The 17,415-nt window shown below is 43.5% G+C and overlaps 1 protein-coding gene across 3 annotated transcripts in view; it reads left to right on the plus strand.

Annotated features, from left to right (window-relative positions):
• Nucleotides 1–12,102, plus strand: part of GDPD5 (glycerophosphodiester phosphodiesterase domain containing 5) — a 174,172-nt gene extending 162,070 nt beyond the window's left edge. For all 3 annotated transcript variants that reach the window (XM_031961376.1, XM_031961378.1, XM_031961377.1), the window contains 2 exons: nucleotides 3,574–3,686; nucleotides 8,561–12,102. In XM_031961376.1, the coding sequence (XP_031817236.1) occupies nucleotides 3,574–3,686; nucleotides 8,561–8,679 (232 nt within the window). In that variant the 3' untranslated portion in view covers nucleotides 8,680–12,102. The remainder of the gene's footprint in view (nucleotides 1–3,573; nucleotides 3,687–8,560) is intronic.
• The last annotated feature ends 5,313 nt before the right edge of the window (nucleotides 12,103–17,415 follow it).

A 17,415-nucleotide genomic window follows, 5' to 3' on the forward strand; every position in this document is an offset into this window, starting at 1 on the left:
CAAAGGGGAGGGAGCAGTGAGCTCCATGACCCAGTCATCCAAGGGATGGGGCTGTGCTGTATAGGAAGGGGTAAAAGCAGAGATGCTAATGACCGGCCTTATAACCAGATCAGACTTTCTATAGTGGCCATGGTTGGAATTGCACTTAGCTTAGTCCTAGCAATTCTGGAAATTCTGGAAATATCCTGGTCACATGGCTCAGTCTCTCTCTTCTTCCTTCCTTCTCTCATTCTTTCTCTGTCTTTGTCTCTGTGTCTCTCTGTCTGTCTTGCTCTCTCTGGCTCTTCTCTCTCTCTCTCTCTCTCTCTCTCTCCTTTCCTTTCCTTTCCTTTCCTTTCCTTTCCTTTCCTTTCCTTTCCTTTCCTTTCCTTTCCTTTCCTTTCCTTTCCTTTCCTTTCCTTTCCTTTCCTTTCCTTTCCACCTTCTCTCTTTCCTCCTTCCCCTTTACCTCTCTCTTTTTTTCCTTCTCTCATTTCCTCCATTTCTCTCTTTTCTCCCATCCCTCATGTACATTAGTTCCTGCTTGCCACTCTTTCTGGTTCTCTATCTCTCAATGATCGTGGGTTTCTCCCTCTCTCTTTTCCTCTGTCCATACTGTCCCTATAATTCTCCCTCCTTCGCTGTCATGATTATGAAATGAACAGTTTGCTAAACTCTTTTCCCACCCTCACCCCCAATCCTCCTTAGCCTTACCTCCTTTAGGGATACTTTGGGTTCTGACTTCAGCTCACCACTAATTTGCTATGTGACCATGGGCAAGTCATTTTTCTCCCTGAGCCTTAGTTTGCCCATCTTCCAAATGAAGGGTTTGCATTGGGTGATTTCACAGAGACTTTCCACTTCTGGTATTCCAGGAGTCCAGCTGCTTAAGCCACTGCTTAAAGGTCCTCCCGCCTTCCTTTTTCCCCTTCCTCCTCATTCACTGCCCAGCAACCTTTCCTGACATCTAACCTCCACCTTTTACAATGTTGTCCAAGCCCCACCTTTATTCCTCTGCCTTCAGAGGATAGGAAGGAAGGCCTGGCTCCCTGGCTGTGGCTGTACTGGTGGGATTCTCTTTATGCTAGTGGATCTTTCCCTGGGTACTTCAAATTTGTATTGATATAACCTTTTAAGGGCATGTTGGAAAAGTTGACATATAAAGAAAATTCTAGTTGATAAAAAGAATTGCTTTTGTTCAGTATCATTTCTCTAATTTGTTTTGGGGGTCAGTGCAGATTTCATGTGTTCACTTGAGGTGGAACCCCCTGAGATGTTCTTAGCAATACTTCTGTAAATTTTTACCTACTTTTTAGAAAGAATTAACCTTCTATCCATTTTGTGGATTATTGATTTATAAAATTATCCTATTGATTTTTTTTTTGGCAGGGGAGAGGAATTTATCCCTACTCCCAGTAAGCCATTAACTAGGAGAAGAACCCTAGCATTTTCTCTGTTTCTCTGACAGTTGTCCCTCTCTCCACCCCCAGCAAAGGATGGTACGAAAGGCATCACTGCTCATTTGCCTCCTTTCCCTTCTTCCTCTCTTACTCATGTCTGTCCCCTTTTGATACCCTCCCTCCCTAGACTCCCCTTAAAGCTATTCCTCCACCCCCTCAGTCCTTGCTTAGTTTGTTTCTCTTAATTATCAGAGGAACACCTTCAGCACAGTTGATTTAATGCTACAGGCTGTGATTTCCCTTTAAGAACAGTCACATTGCATTAGGACAGTAGGAAAAAGAGAGGAAGGAGAGCATTGTCTCCCAGTCCCCTTTATTCCTTTGCCTATTGTGCTAGTAGAGATCAATAATAAAAACCCTCCTCCTTTTCCCCAAAACCCTCCTTCTCCCCAAAACTTTCCTACCTTCTTTCTCTTGGTTTCTTTTTTCCTATCCATTAAACCTGCTCCTATTATTGTTGATCCGTTACAGTAGATTCCTCATTACAATAACCCAACTCAGCCCCAAGCTGTAGATCCCTGTTGTAGTGAACCCCTTATCAAACTAAAATGCTTCTTTTACACATAAATTTGGATCTAGCAAACCTACTTGAGTAATAACCCTATAGGATATAGCAGACTCCCTCTGATAGTGGCTTTTGTGATAGTGGATCTTTCTTATAGCAGACCCCTTGTATTATAGATCCTGTTAAAGCAGGGGTGTTTTAGCACACTCCCATTATAGCCAATTCCCTGCCATACAGACCTAGACTCTTCTAATAGCATACCTCTGTTAGAGCAGACCCCTGGTGCCAAGTACACACTGCTGGATAGAAAATCTCCATTATATCAGAAACCTCATAGATCAGGTCACGTTTTCAAAAGGTCCCTGTTTCTGGTTGATAATTGTTACAATAGATCTTAGCTATAATTGATAGATCTGTTATTGACAGTGCCTTCTGCCCTGCAATAACCATTGTTGTAATAGATCCCCTTTAATAAAATACTTGTGTTAAAATAAGGCAATAGGCCTCTTATACAGTAGCACTCCTGTCCTAGCAGATGTCTTTGTAATAGTGGCTTATATGGTAGTGCATTATCAATACTGTAGCTCTGTAAGCAGACCCTTTATATTAGACTCCTATCATAGTAAAATGATCTAGCAGGCCCCTCTTATACTATATCTTTCAAATATTTAACAGGCTCTTTTTAATAGATAGCAGTTCTTATTATATAACAGCTATAATAGTGATTTCTGTTTTAACAAGTCTATTACTACTAGGCCCTTCTATATTATATTATATATAGTCATTTTTACTGGTATAGCAAGCCCCTTTCATAGTATAGTTTTCAGATATACAAGAAACTTTTCTTGATATCCAGCATTTCTTTTAGGCCCTTATTATAAATCAAACCACTATGATAGTGATCTCTGTTCTAACAAGTTCTTCTTATACCTATTGTAACAGGCCACTGTAGTAGTGATATGTAACAGTCACTTTTTACTAGCTAGCATTTCTTTATTAGGCCCCTATTACATAGCAAACCACTGTAATAGGAATCTCTGTTCTACCAGGCCTGTGTGATCATAGATCATACAGTAAATGCATGGGCACACACTGCACCAGTAACTAGTGCCTCTGTTAGAGCATGCTTTTAATGGACCCCTGCAACAAAAATCTGCTGAGATTAGTTCCCCTGTATGATCCCTGTTAATGTAACCCTGAGAAAGACATTTATAAAACATGTGTCCTCGGGGGATGAGAGGTATGCCCAAGGTTCTAGACTGGACTGTTACTCCATGACCTTGGTCAAGGCCCTTTCTAAGTCTCAAGTTCTTTCTCTGGATCAGATGAAGACTTCTCCCAGCCCTCCTTTCTCTGCACTCTGTGTTCTAAGAAACTTTCTAACCAACAAAACATGGTCAGTGTCTCTTAGTTCCCCCTGCTTTCTGGAATACTTTATTCCAAAGGGACCAATGTAGCTCGGGGTCTCTTTCTTGGAAAAGAAGGAAAGAGTAAGACCTGAAGCCCAGATACTCAGCCCTGTGCTCAGGCTTTCTGAATCTGCCCCTAACAGGGCCAGCTGGCTCAGGGATCAGGCCCAGGGCACTCCAGATAGTAGAGCCTGACCCCCGGCCTTCTTCCCATCCATAGGTGGCGATTGGGTAGCATCCGGACCTACAACCCAGAACAGATCATGCTCAGTGCAGCTGTACGTAGGACCAGCCGTGATGTCAAGATCATGAAAGAGAAGTTGATCTTTTCAGGTGAGCACATAATTTGTATTGTGAACCTGGGATGGGAGGGATTTGGGAAAGATTTGGAGGTGGAAGAGGTAGAAGTAGGGAGCATGTACCCTGTCCCATCTGTCTTAGAGAGAGCATCCCTTAAATTGGGGTGCTTATCTGTTTTTGTGTAATAGATCCGTTTGGTCATCTTGTGAAACCTACGGATCTTTTCTCAGAATCATGTTTTTAAATGGATAAAAAAAAATAAAATCTATAATATTGCAAAAGAAACTACATTGAAATAGTTACCAGATTTTTTTTAAAGATCACAGACCCTCCGTTAACCGCCTACCCTAAAGAATGTCTCTCTCTTCAGCACCTTCTTAGCCCTACAACATAGGCAGATGTGCCCTAAATAATCCACTGTACATGTAGGAGAGTATACATATATGTGCCCATCTTTCTGAGTATTCTGTCCTTTTTATGGCCAACAGTAGGGCACATATCCTGAGTTGTGCCTCTATCAACTGAGATAGGTTTGCACTATTCACACGGTTCTCAAAACCAGTCTTACACGTTTTTGAGACACATAGCCCTAGGAACAGATTATATGAGATATCCAGATAGACATTGCCAGTGCAAGTAAATGCAATCAACATTTACAGCCCTAAGGACTTAAATTTTACAGCTTCTGATAATAAAGGGGAGTGAGCTGACTTTCAGGAAGCCTCAGTTTCAGACCTGACTGAGCCACAAGCTGATTGTAGGAACATCCCTGGATGGTCACTTTCCTTTCTAGAGCTCAGTTTTCCCCATCTGTAAAATGAGAGAGATGGGATATTTGCCTTGTTAGGTTCCTGCTGTTTCTAAGCCTCCTTATTCTGTGTTCTAAACTTCCTTTGAGCTGTGACATTCTGTTTCATGTTCTCTTTTAGCTTGAATATTTTGTGTTCTATGTTCACAGTTATATTACCTCAGATTGGAAAGGGACCACAAAATGCATCTAATTCAACCCTTGGGTGAATTATGAATCCCATCTCTTATAATCCCCAAATCATCCATGCAGCTTCCCTGTAACTAACTGTGAGGAATGGGGTTTCTAGGAGAGCTCTCTGTTAGGAAATATTTCCTTACTTAAAGCCCAAGCAAAACAGATGTAACTTTTCTTTGACATGACAACCCTGCAGATGTTGGAGACTGCTCTCGTGTCTGCTTTTAGCCTTCCCACCTCCTCACTACACATTCTAGGTTCCTTAAAGGTATCCCTGTGTTTCAAGTCCTCTCCCCGGCTTCTCTGGACACTCTTTAGTTTTGTAATATTGAAATAGCTTTAGTGATTCCATTTCACTTTTATTCACCATTTTGTGGAATGAAGTCTCAAAGTCATTCAACAGTCTTAGTTCTTGGACTGAGAGCCCTGAGTCCAGTTTGCTTTGCAACTACTTGCACTGCTAAACAAATCACTTGTCTAGATGATGCTCAGTTTTATTATTTAACTATTCACAGTTTGTCGGTATCCTTCCTAATTCCCACAACAGAATTATTCTAGATGTTGCCTAACTAGAGCTGAGAAGAGTGGGACCCTCATTGCCTACACTCTACTTCTCAGCCTTTTTTGTGAAGAAAAGGGTAGTCTGTGGAAACTTAAAAACCCCTTTTCAGAATGAGGTTTTTAATTGCATAAAAATAAGCTTAGATTTCTCCCTCCCCAATGTTGTTGCTCTCCTGTTTTGATTTCTTGGTTGATTTTTTTTTCTTGGCAGGAAGCAAGCCAGGCAGTCTTAAATTAGCTCCCACCATGGTGCCATTTTTCTTTCTTCTTTAATAACAACCATTGACATTTATATAATGTTTCTAAGTTTTGTAGAGCACTTTACAAAAATGTTATCATTTGAGCTGTATAACAGCCCTAGCAAGGTAGATAGGACAGGAATCATTTTACAGATGAGAAAACTGAGGTTCAGACAGGCTAAGTGATTCATTTCTTCAGTTCTAACATCCTATATTTTAAGAGCCCTCCTAGCTCTGACATCCTGGGTTCTAAGGCCCCTCCCGGTTCTGACATCCTGTGTTCTAAGGACCCTCCCGGCTCTGACCTCCTGGGTTCTAAGGTCTCTCCCGGCTCTGACCTCCTGTGTTCTAAGGCCCCTCCCGGCTCTGACCTCCTGTGTTCTAAGGTCTCTCCCGGCTCTGACCTCCTGTGTTCTAAGGCCCCTCCCGGCTCTGACCTCCTGTGTTCTAAGGCCCCTCCCGGCTCTGACCTCCTGGGTTCTAAGACTTCTTCCTTTTAGCTCTGACATTTTTGCTCTGAAAAGCCTTAGAACACAGAATGTCAGAACTAGGAAGCCCGTTATCGTCTGTCATTTTGCCTTTAAGGATGCTAAGCCCCACTAAAGACCATCTCAGCAAGCCTCCCGGGCTGGTCTCTCTCATTCTTCCCCACTAGATGGCAATAAGAACCACGGTCCTAAACCTCTCTCCCCCTTTGTCTGGTGATTAATGAAACTACTTCATTAGTACCAAAGGCATTGCTGCCTCACATCCCCACGAGTTTAAAAAAAAAAAAAAAAAAAAAAAGCCCAGGTGACTGACTGATGGGATGATGATTTTCATCTCCTCCATTCCTTAATTCTGTCCCCAGACTGAGCCCTGACCCTCCAAACCCATCTTTCTTCTGGGATCACATTGACAAGAATGTTTTCATTCAAAAGTGTTTGGGTTCCTCATCTTGTTTTGTGACACTCCAGAGTAACTCAAAGTGTCTTCAGACAGAGAGAGCTAGGAGGCCGCAGTCCAGAACTGACAGCAGGTCAGAGGGCATCCCCCATTTCAGTACCACAACCTCAGGGATTGGGGGGGGGGTCCTCTTCATTGTCATCCCAGGGTCCTGAGCTTTCCTGGTCCCTTTGCCAGTGCTTTCAGTCCCCAAACGTATTGATCAGTGAGGGAATCAGAACTGAGACACCCAAAGAGATAAGACCAGTCTTGTCCTACGCCAACCTATTAATGCAGTGCATACAAGAAGTATTTGCTCACTTATTGTGTGCAGAGTACTACACTGGAAGAGACAAGCTACAAAAGCAAACCCTTATTAAGTGTCTACTGCATACTAGAGATAGTAAAAATTCAGTCCGTGTCCTCAGGAGTTTACAGTCTATAAGTGAGCTAAGACAGGGAACAGAACATTATAATACAAATAAGAATATGGTGACAAGGTAAGAAGAGTACAAAATGCTAACATAAATAAAGAGAAATTAATAAAAGGGGAGAGAAATCACTTTGGGGAAGATTAGGGAGGCTTTCTGGAGGAAGAGGCATTGGAATTGGGTCTTAGACAATATGCAGGATAATGGTAGATAGATTATTTTTGTATTTCCTCCAGGGCCACGTCAGTCATTCAGCCAACCAGCACTTTTTTCAACACCTATTATGTGTTGTCCAGCAGTATGCTGCACACCAAACGTAGGTGCTGACTTGAGAGATGAGCGAATGAATGAATTTTCATCAACTCTTTATTAAGCTCTTCCTTTCTCTCAACAATACTCCCTGTATCCAGTCAGTTGCCAAGTCATGTCCATGCTACCTCTCCAGTATCGATACCGATGGAATAATCAGTTATGGTATAATAGAATAATAAATCAAGCCCCTATTTTTTGAAAATTTGACAGTGGACAGAGGCCTGTTGGATCTGGCTCTAACAGCTTCCCTCTGACACTTTGTCTCTTTCCTAAGGAGCCTTCCCTTCTCCCCCAGCCTTTAAATCTGCAGGGTCAAACTCCAATAAAAATGAGGTTTAAAACACATATAAGAATCCCTGTGAGTACAAATTAACTCTGACAAACATATTTTAACATTATGATTTGTTGCATTTTTATTTACTGTTCAATATTTCTCAATCACATTACATTTTTAATCTGGTTCGAGCCTCATTAGGGAGCAGGCAGTGTGATTGACAACTCTGACCTAAAGAAATGGGGTCCCTCTCCACCATACACACACATATACCCTTCCCCAGTGTCTCTTTCTCTCCCTGGATGACCTCCTCTTCTCTCCCTTCCCCAGACACTCCTTGTCCCCTTCCCCTGAAATGCTTCTCTGAAAATCTCTGGGGATAAGGGTATCAAATAACTGATTTGTCCTTGATTTCAAGGTCACAATAATTTCAGTTTCCTTCCCCTAGTTTTCTCTTATTAGGACCCAAGGCACTGTGGAGAGACACAGAATTTAAAACAGGAAGGAGCCTTTAAGATACAATCTGACTGCCTCCCTATTTTACATACGGGGATACTGAGATCCAGAGAATTATAACACTTGGCCAAAATCACCACAGCTCAGAAGGAGCAATGCCAAGTTTCAAACTCGATCCCACTAACTTCTTTCCATTACATTTCCTAATGCACATAATGTGATCATAGAACTCTTTCTCTCAGAGGCCTTCAATGGCTCCCATTTGCCTATAAGCTAAAGGACAAACTGACTTCAGAGGATAAATTTAATTCATTCAAGGCTGTTGATAGCATCTACCTGTCTCTCTAGATTTGTTCCTCACTATTCTCCATCATATAATAAATTAATAGCAAAAGAAGCAAGCATTTAGTGCTTTAAGGTTTATGAAGCATTATTTATAGATTGTCTCATTTAAATTATTGAATGAGGATATTGGGAAGAACCTGAGCAAAGTCCTGGAGGCTTAGCAGACAGAGGGGCACCCAGTTTAGCAAGAGCCAGAGGTCTTTCCCTGATTTCACCCTGAGGATGGGGGTCTCTGATGTTAGTGTCGGTGTCCCTGACTCCTCTAGGCCCACTGGAGGTATATGGCAGGCATTCTCCCCTGGCCCCAATAACTCCCTTATTCCTTATCTCCTCCATTTCATGAGCACAGATATTAACTACCCTTTTCCTTCCTGACTCAGAAATCAGCAATGGTGTAGAGAACACGGATGACCTCTCCATGTGTTCTGAGAATGGCTTTTCCAATGATGTCCTCACCCCCGTGGAGCCCAAGACACGTCCTGGCCGAGGAGGACGCTAACCCTGACAGATCCCATGTCTCCAGTCTACTCCTGCCCTTCCAGCCAAGCATGGGAAGGGCCCCTGGGCCCCATGGCCTGGCCTGTAAATATGTAGAAAGCCCTCAGAGAGCTGGTGGTAACTGTAGGAAGCTGGGGTGCGAGGCAGAGACCAGCTGCGGCTACCCCACGCAGGTCCCTGGACTGGCCCGCCCAGAGGGGAGGCCAGTGTGACCCAGAGATGGTTGTCGAGCTGCCTCCCCAGCCCCTCAGCTCTGCCTTCACCTACGTTCTCAACTACCACCGACCCTGTTAGGGAACTTTTTGGCCAAGCACCTCATCCCTGTGTATGCTCTGGGTGGGCAGAATCAAGAGCCAAGCTGTCCCTGATCCAGGTCATAGAGGGCGGCTGTACTCCCTATGTAGGGGAATCCTTCCTAATGGGAGGCGCTTGGTTCCAGTCCTCCCTGGAGGAACAGAGACCACGGCAGTTCCTGGGCCCGGCTGCTATGAAGATGGGGGTGGGAAATTCAGGAAACTGGAGTGTTCCCTGTCAGCCCTGACATGGGGGACACTAAGAAGGAGCCCTAGACGGGAGCTGATTCTTCTTTCCCCGTGTCCCAGGCAGAGCTGTTTCCTCAGTCAGCTTTGCCACTACAAGGGAAGCACAGTCCCAGGGGGTCTGGTGGTCAGGGCCACCCAGGACCCTCCCACACCACAGAGGGGACTGTATGTGTGTGAGATGTCTGTCCTTCTGTGCGCATGAATGAAATTCATTTTTAAAAAATTTTTAAATATGGCCTATCAGGTTAGTGGGCCTCCCTCTGATGAGCACTGATTACAGCTGCAATCACCTGTAAATATGAAAGCACAAGTGCTATCACTCCCGGCAGAATCACTTATTTAACAAGAAATGTTCTGTTCCTCGTGTTCCCATGCCATCCCATGCCATCCCATGCCTGGCGCAGAGGGCAAGCAGGATGGTGGAGGGACAGAGCATTCCAGACAAGGTCAGTTGGAACTGGAAATATTTAGCCTAGAAAAGAAAAGACTTGGGTTGTGCGAAGGGTGGGAGGGAGGAAGGAGGGAAGCAGGTGGGGATGAATAATAGTCTGCATTTATGTGGTGCTTTAAGGTTGAAAAGCATTTCACCAATAGGATCACATCTGATCTTCACAACAACCCCGGGAGGTTGGTGCTGTTATCCCATTTTATAGATGAGAAAACTGAAGCAGGCAGAGATTGCGACTTGGCTGGGATGGGGAGGTCACCACATAGCTAGCAAGTGTCTGAGGTCAGATTTGAGAGGAGGCTTTCCTGCCTCCAGGTGCAGCTAGCTTACTGCTGCCCCAATAATACTTAGCTCTCATTTTTTAGTAAATCGTGCATCAATCGTCAAGCTTTTGTTAAGCACCTACTATGTGTGAGGCATTGGGAATAATACAAAGACAAAAGTGAAAAAGTCAGTCCTTGCCCTCAAGAAGCTTAAGTTCTGAATGGAGCCAACATTTGTGAGTCTATGCAAAATTTATACAAAATTAATACGGGGAAGTTTTACCAGTTGGGGGAGGGTAGAGATCAGGAAAGATTTCATGTAAGGTGATCCTTGAACCCTGGTCTATCTTCCTAATTCAGTACTTCAGGACCCTTTCTGCTAATACATCTCAAGGGAAGAAAATAAGTCAGTGAATTAAAGGGAGAGTTAAAGGGGCTTTAAACATTTCCAGGATTGAGAGGACCCGAAGTTTTTATTTACCACTTCCCTCCCTCCCTCTCTGTTGACTTTTTTCTTCCTATAGGGATTCTTCCTGATGGATGGGAAAAGAAAGGGGGGAACATACATTTATTAAGCACCTACTATGTGCCAGGCATAGTACTAAGTGCTTTACAAATATTACCTCATTTGTTTGAAAGGAGCAGAGATGAAAAGAATGTTTCCTTATTTTCCCTGGTTTTGGTCCCACTAGCCTATGTTTACATGCTCTAGAATTATGGGTTACCTTTTCCTGATTTCTCATCTCGGGCCGAGAGCCTGGAGCCTACAATCTATCTGCAGAGACAAGACATGCACGTGGAAAGCCCATTCCAACTGTTGCCCATTACATTTTCAGGTGTCCATACCTGCTCATCCTTGTCCCAGTTCCTAAGCTAGACACAGATCTCATGTGGGATTTGGCTCACATTCACCAAGGACTAGATCTCAGGGCCTCCTGAGTTGGAGGACAGAGTATCCAGTATCAAACTGAGCCATTGGCATCCAGGAACCTCTGGTGTCTGGGTCTGGGACACGGGAGTTCTACTCGGGTGGGATTCCATGTTATAAGGAGTATCCATGTGTCTAAAAGATGGCAGATGGTCCCAGCCTCGGATGAGGGCTCCCGCCTGGGCAGGTTATTAATTTGGCAAGTACGCTGCCCTGCGGAAAGTACTCTTGAGGGAGCCGAAGCCAAGAGGAGTTTTCCCTCTTCATACATAAACTAAATGGAGGCCCTGGGCCCTGCCCAGCTAGGAGCTCCTATCCTGACACCACAGCTCATTTAATTCAACAGACTTAAAAGTGCTGGTGTTAAAGATCAGCCCCTGACCTCAAGAGGATTGCAGTTTAGTGGGGCAAAGATGACAAAATACTTAAGAAGCACATGGGTTCAATGGAAGAAATAGTGAATAAAATTAAGATTTTGGAGTTGGTGCCAGAAATCATCCTGTTGGGCTTCTTCATATTACAGAAAACAGACCCAGAGGGAAATGGCAGGAAATTGGCTCATTGTAGGTACTTAGTAAATGTAGATTGATTGATTGCCAGAACTAGGATCTGAAACCATTCCCAAGTTGGAGCACTCCTTTCCTGCGCCTCAAAGGAGAGGTCCAAATAGGGGAAAACCATGGGAGAAACAAAAATTTACCTGCCATTCCAGTGGATTGATGATGAAGTGTGCTGCCAGCCTTTTGACAAAGAGGTAGTGAACCCAGGATGCAGAATGAGATGATTTTGAAGACCACCAACAGAAGAACTTGTTTTGCTTGACTCTGCTTATTTGTTATAAGGGGTTTCGTTTTGTTTGAGAGGGTGGAGATGGAGAAAAAATAAATTCTTATCAATTGAAGAAAAAATAAAAATAGATTTGAGGATAAACCCCACAAAGTTATTAAAAGGGCAAATCAACCCATATACTGTCAGTTATTAATGGGCTTATGTGTGCCAAGCCTTCACTGGGGGGTGGGAATAAATGGGAGGAGCAAATCCTAAACCTGGGTGCAGGGGTCTGACTGGTTCAGAGAGATTCACATGTAGGAAATGGCTGGAAAGATCCTAGACACAGGCTATTCAATTCATTTTGAAAGACGGAAACAGACTTGGGGAAGGGAAGGGAATTGATGTCACCCTGCTAGCTGGTCAATGTCAGAAAAGCCAGAGTTAATAATAAAACCAGAACTTGAGAACTTGAGTCAAAATGCCTTTGTTACCTTCCAGATGAGTCATGTTTCCCGGGTTTGAGGAATTGTATGGGGAAGTGGGACCAGGATGGGGAGAGATCATACTAGTTTTTGAACCTGGTTTAAAAAAAATATTTACAAACCACACCTGAGCTCTGTGTTCAACTTTCTAAAGCAGGGGTTCTCAAACTACTGCCTGGTGCCAGGTGCAGCAGCTGAGGACGATTATCCCCCTCACCCAGGACTATGAACTTTCTCTATTTAAAGGTCCACAAAACAAAGTTTTTGTTTTTACTATAGTCCAGCCCTCCAACAGTCTGAGGGACAGTGAACTGGCGCCCTATTTAAAAAGTTTGAGCACCCTCTTTATTAAAAAGACGGATTCTATGAAGAATTGGAGCCAGTAGGGGAGGGGAATAGGTTATGACCGCAGATAACTGGGGAATGGGATGCATGATGCAGAGAAATGTCAACAAGCATTTAGCAAGTGCTAACTATATACCAGGTATTGAGCTAAAATGCTAAGGTTATAAATAGCAACAGAGAGAGATAGTCCCTGCCCTCAAAAGGCTTATATTCTAATGGGGAAGCAAGGGGACTCATTGGGAGTGAGGGCAGGGCAGAGAAAGTGCTGAAAGGAATAAGGTAAGTTTCAACTCAATCAGAAGTTTTTATGATAAAATGCATCTCTCATGAAGTGGTGAGCTCTTCATAGATCATTTAAAGTCCAAACAGAATGGAAGGTCCAGGCAGGAAGTTGATTTAAATACCCTCTTAAGGCTCCCTGCAGATAGAAGGTGAAAGTGAAAGATTTTGGGTTCTCAGTGGTTCTTGACTTGCACTGAGAAAAGACAAATTAGTTTCCTTCCTAACTTTTAAGTGAGAAAATTTCCAAAAATAGAGGCGATTTAGACCTCCTGGAGCCTGATGCTAACTAGCATTGGATCTGGGTCTAGCCTTGGCTCTGTCCCCACATGCCAATCAGCTCCCAGAGGCTGAGAACTAGTGATTGGGGTTAGGAGAGAGGGAAGGATCCCTGCCCTGTCATTGTGACGCTCAGCAATGCCCACAATATCCCAGGAGCCAACCAGGGGCAACACATATTAAAAGAAATTTATATGACTAAAGAAAGCAAAAAGACCAAGTTTAATCCTCTCACTTTATTGTTGAGTAAATTGAAATTCGAGCATCAAGATTATCTAAAATTGATTAAATTGTAAACTTCAGAGCAGTTCTATCCATTTTCCAGTGGCTTCCTCTCCTCTGCCTGCCTTCTCTCACCTCCCTTACTTTTCAATCACATCATTATGAGAGGATGGATTTGGAACTGAAAGACTTGGATGGTTCTTGCCACTTACTACCTATGTAACTTTGAGCTCCTCGCTCACTTTCCTGTTATTTAGTTTATTGATGTAGGAGTGTCTTACTTAAGATGTCATCTAAAGCTTAATTTTTTTTAACCAAAGGAAATCCTTAAGATTTAGAGCTGGCAGGGACCTCAGAGATCACCTCCTCATTTTACAGTGGAAGAGCCTGAAGTTCAAAAAAGTCACAACCTCCCAATTACATTGTTCTCATACCATAGTGTCATTTCCTTATGTCAGAGCTCTTCATTCTCTTCATTCAAAAGATCTTTTTCTATTTCTCTTTCCTAGCCTTCCCTACTCTCTCTCGAGATCAACACAAGCTCTAAGATTGGGAGTGGTTTGGGGGGGCCTCCTGTTTTGTACCTCATGGCTGTGCTCCAGAAGAAGGCTTGGATAGATCAGCAGTCTTGTTCTCTGCCTACACACAAGCACAGATACGGCTACAAACACTTTGACAAGTATGTGCAAACATACACACGGATTCAGAGACACAGCTTAGGATCATAATTTCCAGCTTGGTCCAATTTCCATATTTTTGTAGAGCAAGAAATAGAGGCTAAATAAGTTGCCCAGAGTCACATAGCTAATAAATAGTAGAGGCAAGATTTGAATTCAGATCTTCCTTATTCCAGCACCAGTATTCTACCCCTGTGCCACCTATTGATTATCATCTCTATGGTGATGATCATTATTAGGTCTATTTGTCCAGTCCTAACCCCAAGACTTGCATCTCTATTTCAGGTCTAGAATTGGATGCCCCATAAGTGACTTAAAAATGTGTCCAAAATAACTCATTGTTCTTTCCCCAAAATCCTTCTCTCTTCCTAACTTCCTATTATGGTCAAAGATACCACTATCCTCTGTCATCAAAGCTGGAAATCCTAGGTATCCTTAACTCAGTCTTTTTCCTTCTCACCCCTCCCCCCTTTATCCAATCTGTGGCCAAATTCCATTGATTTTACCTTTCATAAAATCTCTTGTGTACCTACAACCCTTTCTACTGACACTGCCCCTAGCCTGGTGCAGCCTCCCATCACCTCACGGGTTTTTGCCCACCCCCATCCATCCTCCACTCAGCTGTTAAGTTGATCTTCCTAAAATGCAGGTCTGACCTCCCCACCCTTTCATACACAACATTCAATAAGCTCCAGTGTCTGTTCATCACCTCCCGATACTTGGCATTCAAGGCTCTTGCTAACCAGTCCTCCTACTTTTCCAGTCTTCTGAAGCATCTCATATTCTGTTATTGAATAACACTGCCCTCCTTGCTTTTCTTGCAACAGGACGCTCCATCTCTCTACTCGGTGCATTTTCACTGGTTGTGCTCAAAGCCTATAATACTCTCTATATTCATCTCCCTACTGACTTCGTTCAAGTCCCTGTTAAAATCCTAAAATTCTATCATTTTTTTGGGGGGGGGGAGGCGGAGGCTTTTCTCCATCCTCCTTAATCGAAGTGCTCTTTCCTCAGACACTACCCTCAATTTATCTCGTAAATGTCACGTTTGTCCATAGTTTGTTTCTCCCTTGAGAATAGGCTCCTTGACAAAGAGTCTAGAACTCAGTAGGTGCTTAATAAATGCATATTCACGGGCACACATACAGGGGCGCAGTTCTCCGCACAGGGTCCCAGTGACAAAGGCAACGATGCGGTACAAGACGTCAGTCACTCAGAGTTACACACTCACATGCACTGCGGGATACAATGGTCTGGCTGATCACAGTGACAACCAGCCACGTGCACGCCAAGTCCCGAGCCGCTTCGGGTCATCAGAAGGGAACAAAAGCGTGTTCCCCGCCCCTTCCCTCCTTCCCCCTCCCCAGGCTTCTCTCCCTCCTCCCCTCCCTCTCGGGCTCTGAGGCTTTGTCCTCCCCTCACTCTCAGCCGGAGCCTGAGAGGATGGCAGCGCGGGGGCGGACTGGGCAGGGCTTGGCCAGAGGTGCCGGACTGAGTGGGTGTCGCTCTGGAGAGACGGGCCAGGTGTATTCCAGGTAAGTCCGGTGCGTCCCCCTACTCCGGGGCAGAGTCTGACAGGTAGTCTGGACTCCTTGGGCTATGACCCCGGCTGTGTGTGTGTCTTTGCGTCCGTGTGTCTGTCCCTCCAGGACTGGGACCTTAAACTTAAGGAAGACTCAAGTTCTGACCCCGGCCCTGACACTTGGGACGATGTCAACCTCTGGCATCGGTTTCTTTATCTGTAAAAATGAGAGGATCGGATGACATATCTCAAAGGTCCTTTCCCGCTCCAAATCAGTGATTCTCTCCGGGCTCCTAGCGCACTGCTCTGGGACACTAGTAAATGCTTAATAAATGCTTGTTACCTGGGCATGTGGCCCAGAAGTAGTACGTTTCCATTTGTTTTTCTGCGTGTGTCTAGGAGTTCATTGAGAGACAGTGACAAGCTTGGAGACCAGAGGAAGACGGGAGAAAGGGACAGAAGCCGATCTTAGGACTATCAGTTGATTGAACAATTGATCCTAGGGAAAAGAAGTTGATTCAGTCGGAATCACTGACTTCAAGGATTTGCAGGGCTGATTTAGGACAGAGAGTAGGGTTTTTTCCCGACTTAGCTTTAAAGGCAAAACTAGAAATGTGGGACTGAAGTTATTATATATTATACGATATATTATAATTATGTAATATATTATAATGCTTCATATATTATAGTATTATACTATATATTATAATTGTATAATATTGTATTATACTATATATTATATATTATGATACTATATATTATACTATATATGTTACTATATTTTCTACCTATATAGACTTTATACTAATCAGAGTTGACCCATAATTGACTACAAGATCATAGATTTAGAGCTGAGAAGCATCTTAGAGGCTTTTGAATGCAATGTTATTTTACAGATAAGAAACTGAGATAAAGTGACTTGATCACCATCACACAGCAGGTGTCTGAGGCAGATCTTGCCTCTGTCTCCCTGACTCCAATGCCTATTCCAATCAGCTTCAGAAGGCTGTAAGCTCTCTGTCACAGGAGATAACCAAGGGGTTCAAGATTCCTGAACTGGCAGGGAAATTGAACTGGAAGACCTTGGATTCTCCTCCCAACATCTTCTTCAAACGAGCCAGCCCCTTCCTATTCTCAACCATGAGGTTGGGAGAGTAGGCTGATCTTGAATGGCACTCTGGTTTGGGTGATCTGGAGAGAAGAAGGGAAGCTGGGATGCTGTTGGGCAAGTCTTATTCCTCCTCTCATACTCAGAAACATTGACACCTAAGGCAAATTCAGTTGAGTTAGCAGGGAGGGGAAGCAGTGTCTAACATATAATGACAGTAACTATGGCATGGTAGATGAAATGCTCAATTAAGAAGACCTGAGTTCCAATTCAAAATTTTACAAAAATGAATATTGAAAACTATCTTTATATGTCTTTGGAAAAATAAAATACTATTGAAATTTAATGTTAAAATAAAATAAAATTCTCACTCTGACACTTGCTACCTTGGACAAGTAAAAAACAAAAATGAAGACCTGGATTCAAATTCTCACCTTTGACATTTACTGCTTCTGTGACCTAAACAAGTTACTTATATTTGCTAATCTTTAGTTTTCTCCTCTGTAAAATGAAGATCTCTGTAAACTGAGATCCCTCCCAGTTCGACATCTTAGACCCTATGGTGTTAGCCCTGTGCTGAGGAAGACAGGGGACAGAGGTCATTTAGGCTGAGGAAATTTAAGAGGGTTGATGGAGAGGGAGAGCGAATAGAAAGGGATTTGAGGCAGAAGAGTATGAACCAGCTAATGAACTTTTTGGGAAGGACAGGCAGCCTATTGTAGTCCCAGACTGTCTCCGGGACTGAATGAGCCTCAGAGAGGAAGTAGGTGGTTGTTAAGTGACGGTGATAAGTGTATGTATGTGTGTGGAAAGTCTGAAAGTAGCATTGGGGGTAAGGCAAATGCCATTTCCTTTTCCTGGTCTTGTCTGT

This window comes from Sarcophilus harrisii, chromosome 3 (genome assembly GCF_902635505.1).
Source record: "Sarcophilus harrisii chromosome 3, mSarHar1.11, whole genome shotgun sequence".
NCBI classification, from domain to species: domain Eukaryota; kingdom Metazoa; phylum Chordata; class Mammalia; order Dasyuromorphia; family Dasyuridae; genus Sarcophilus; species Sarcophilus harrisii.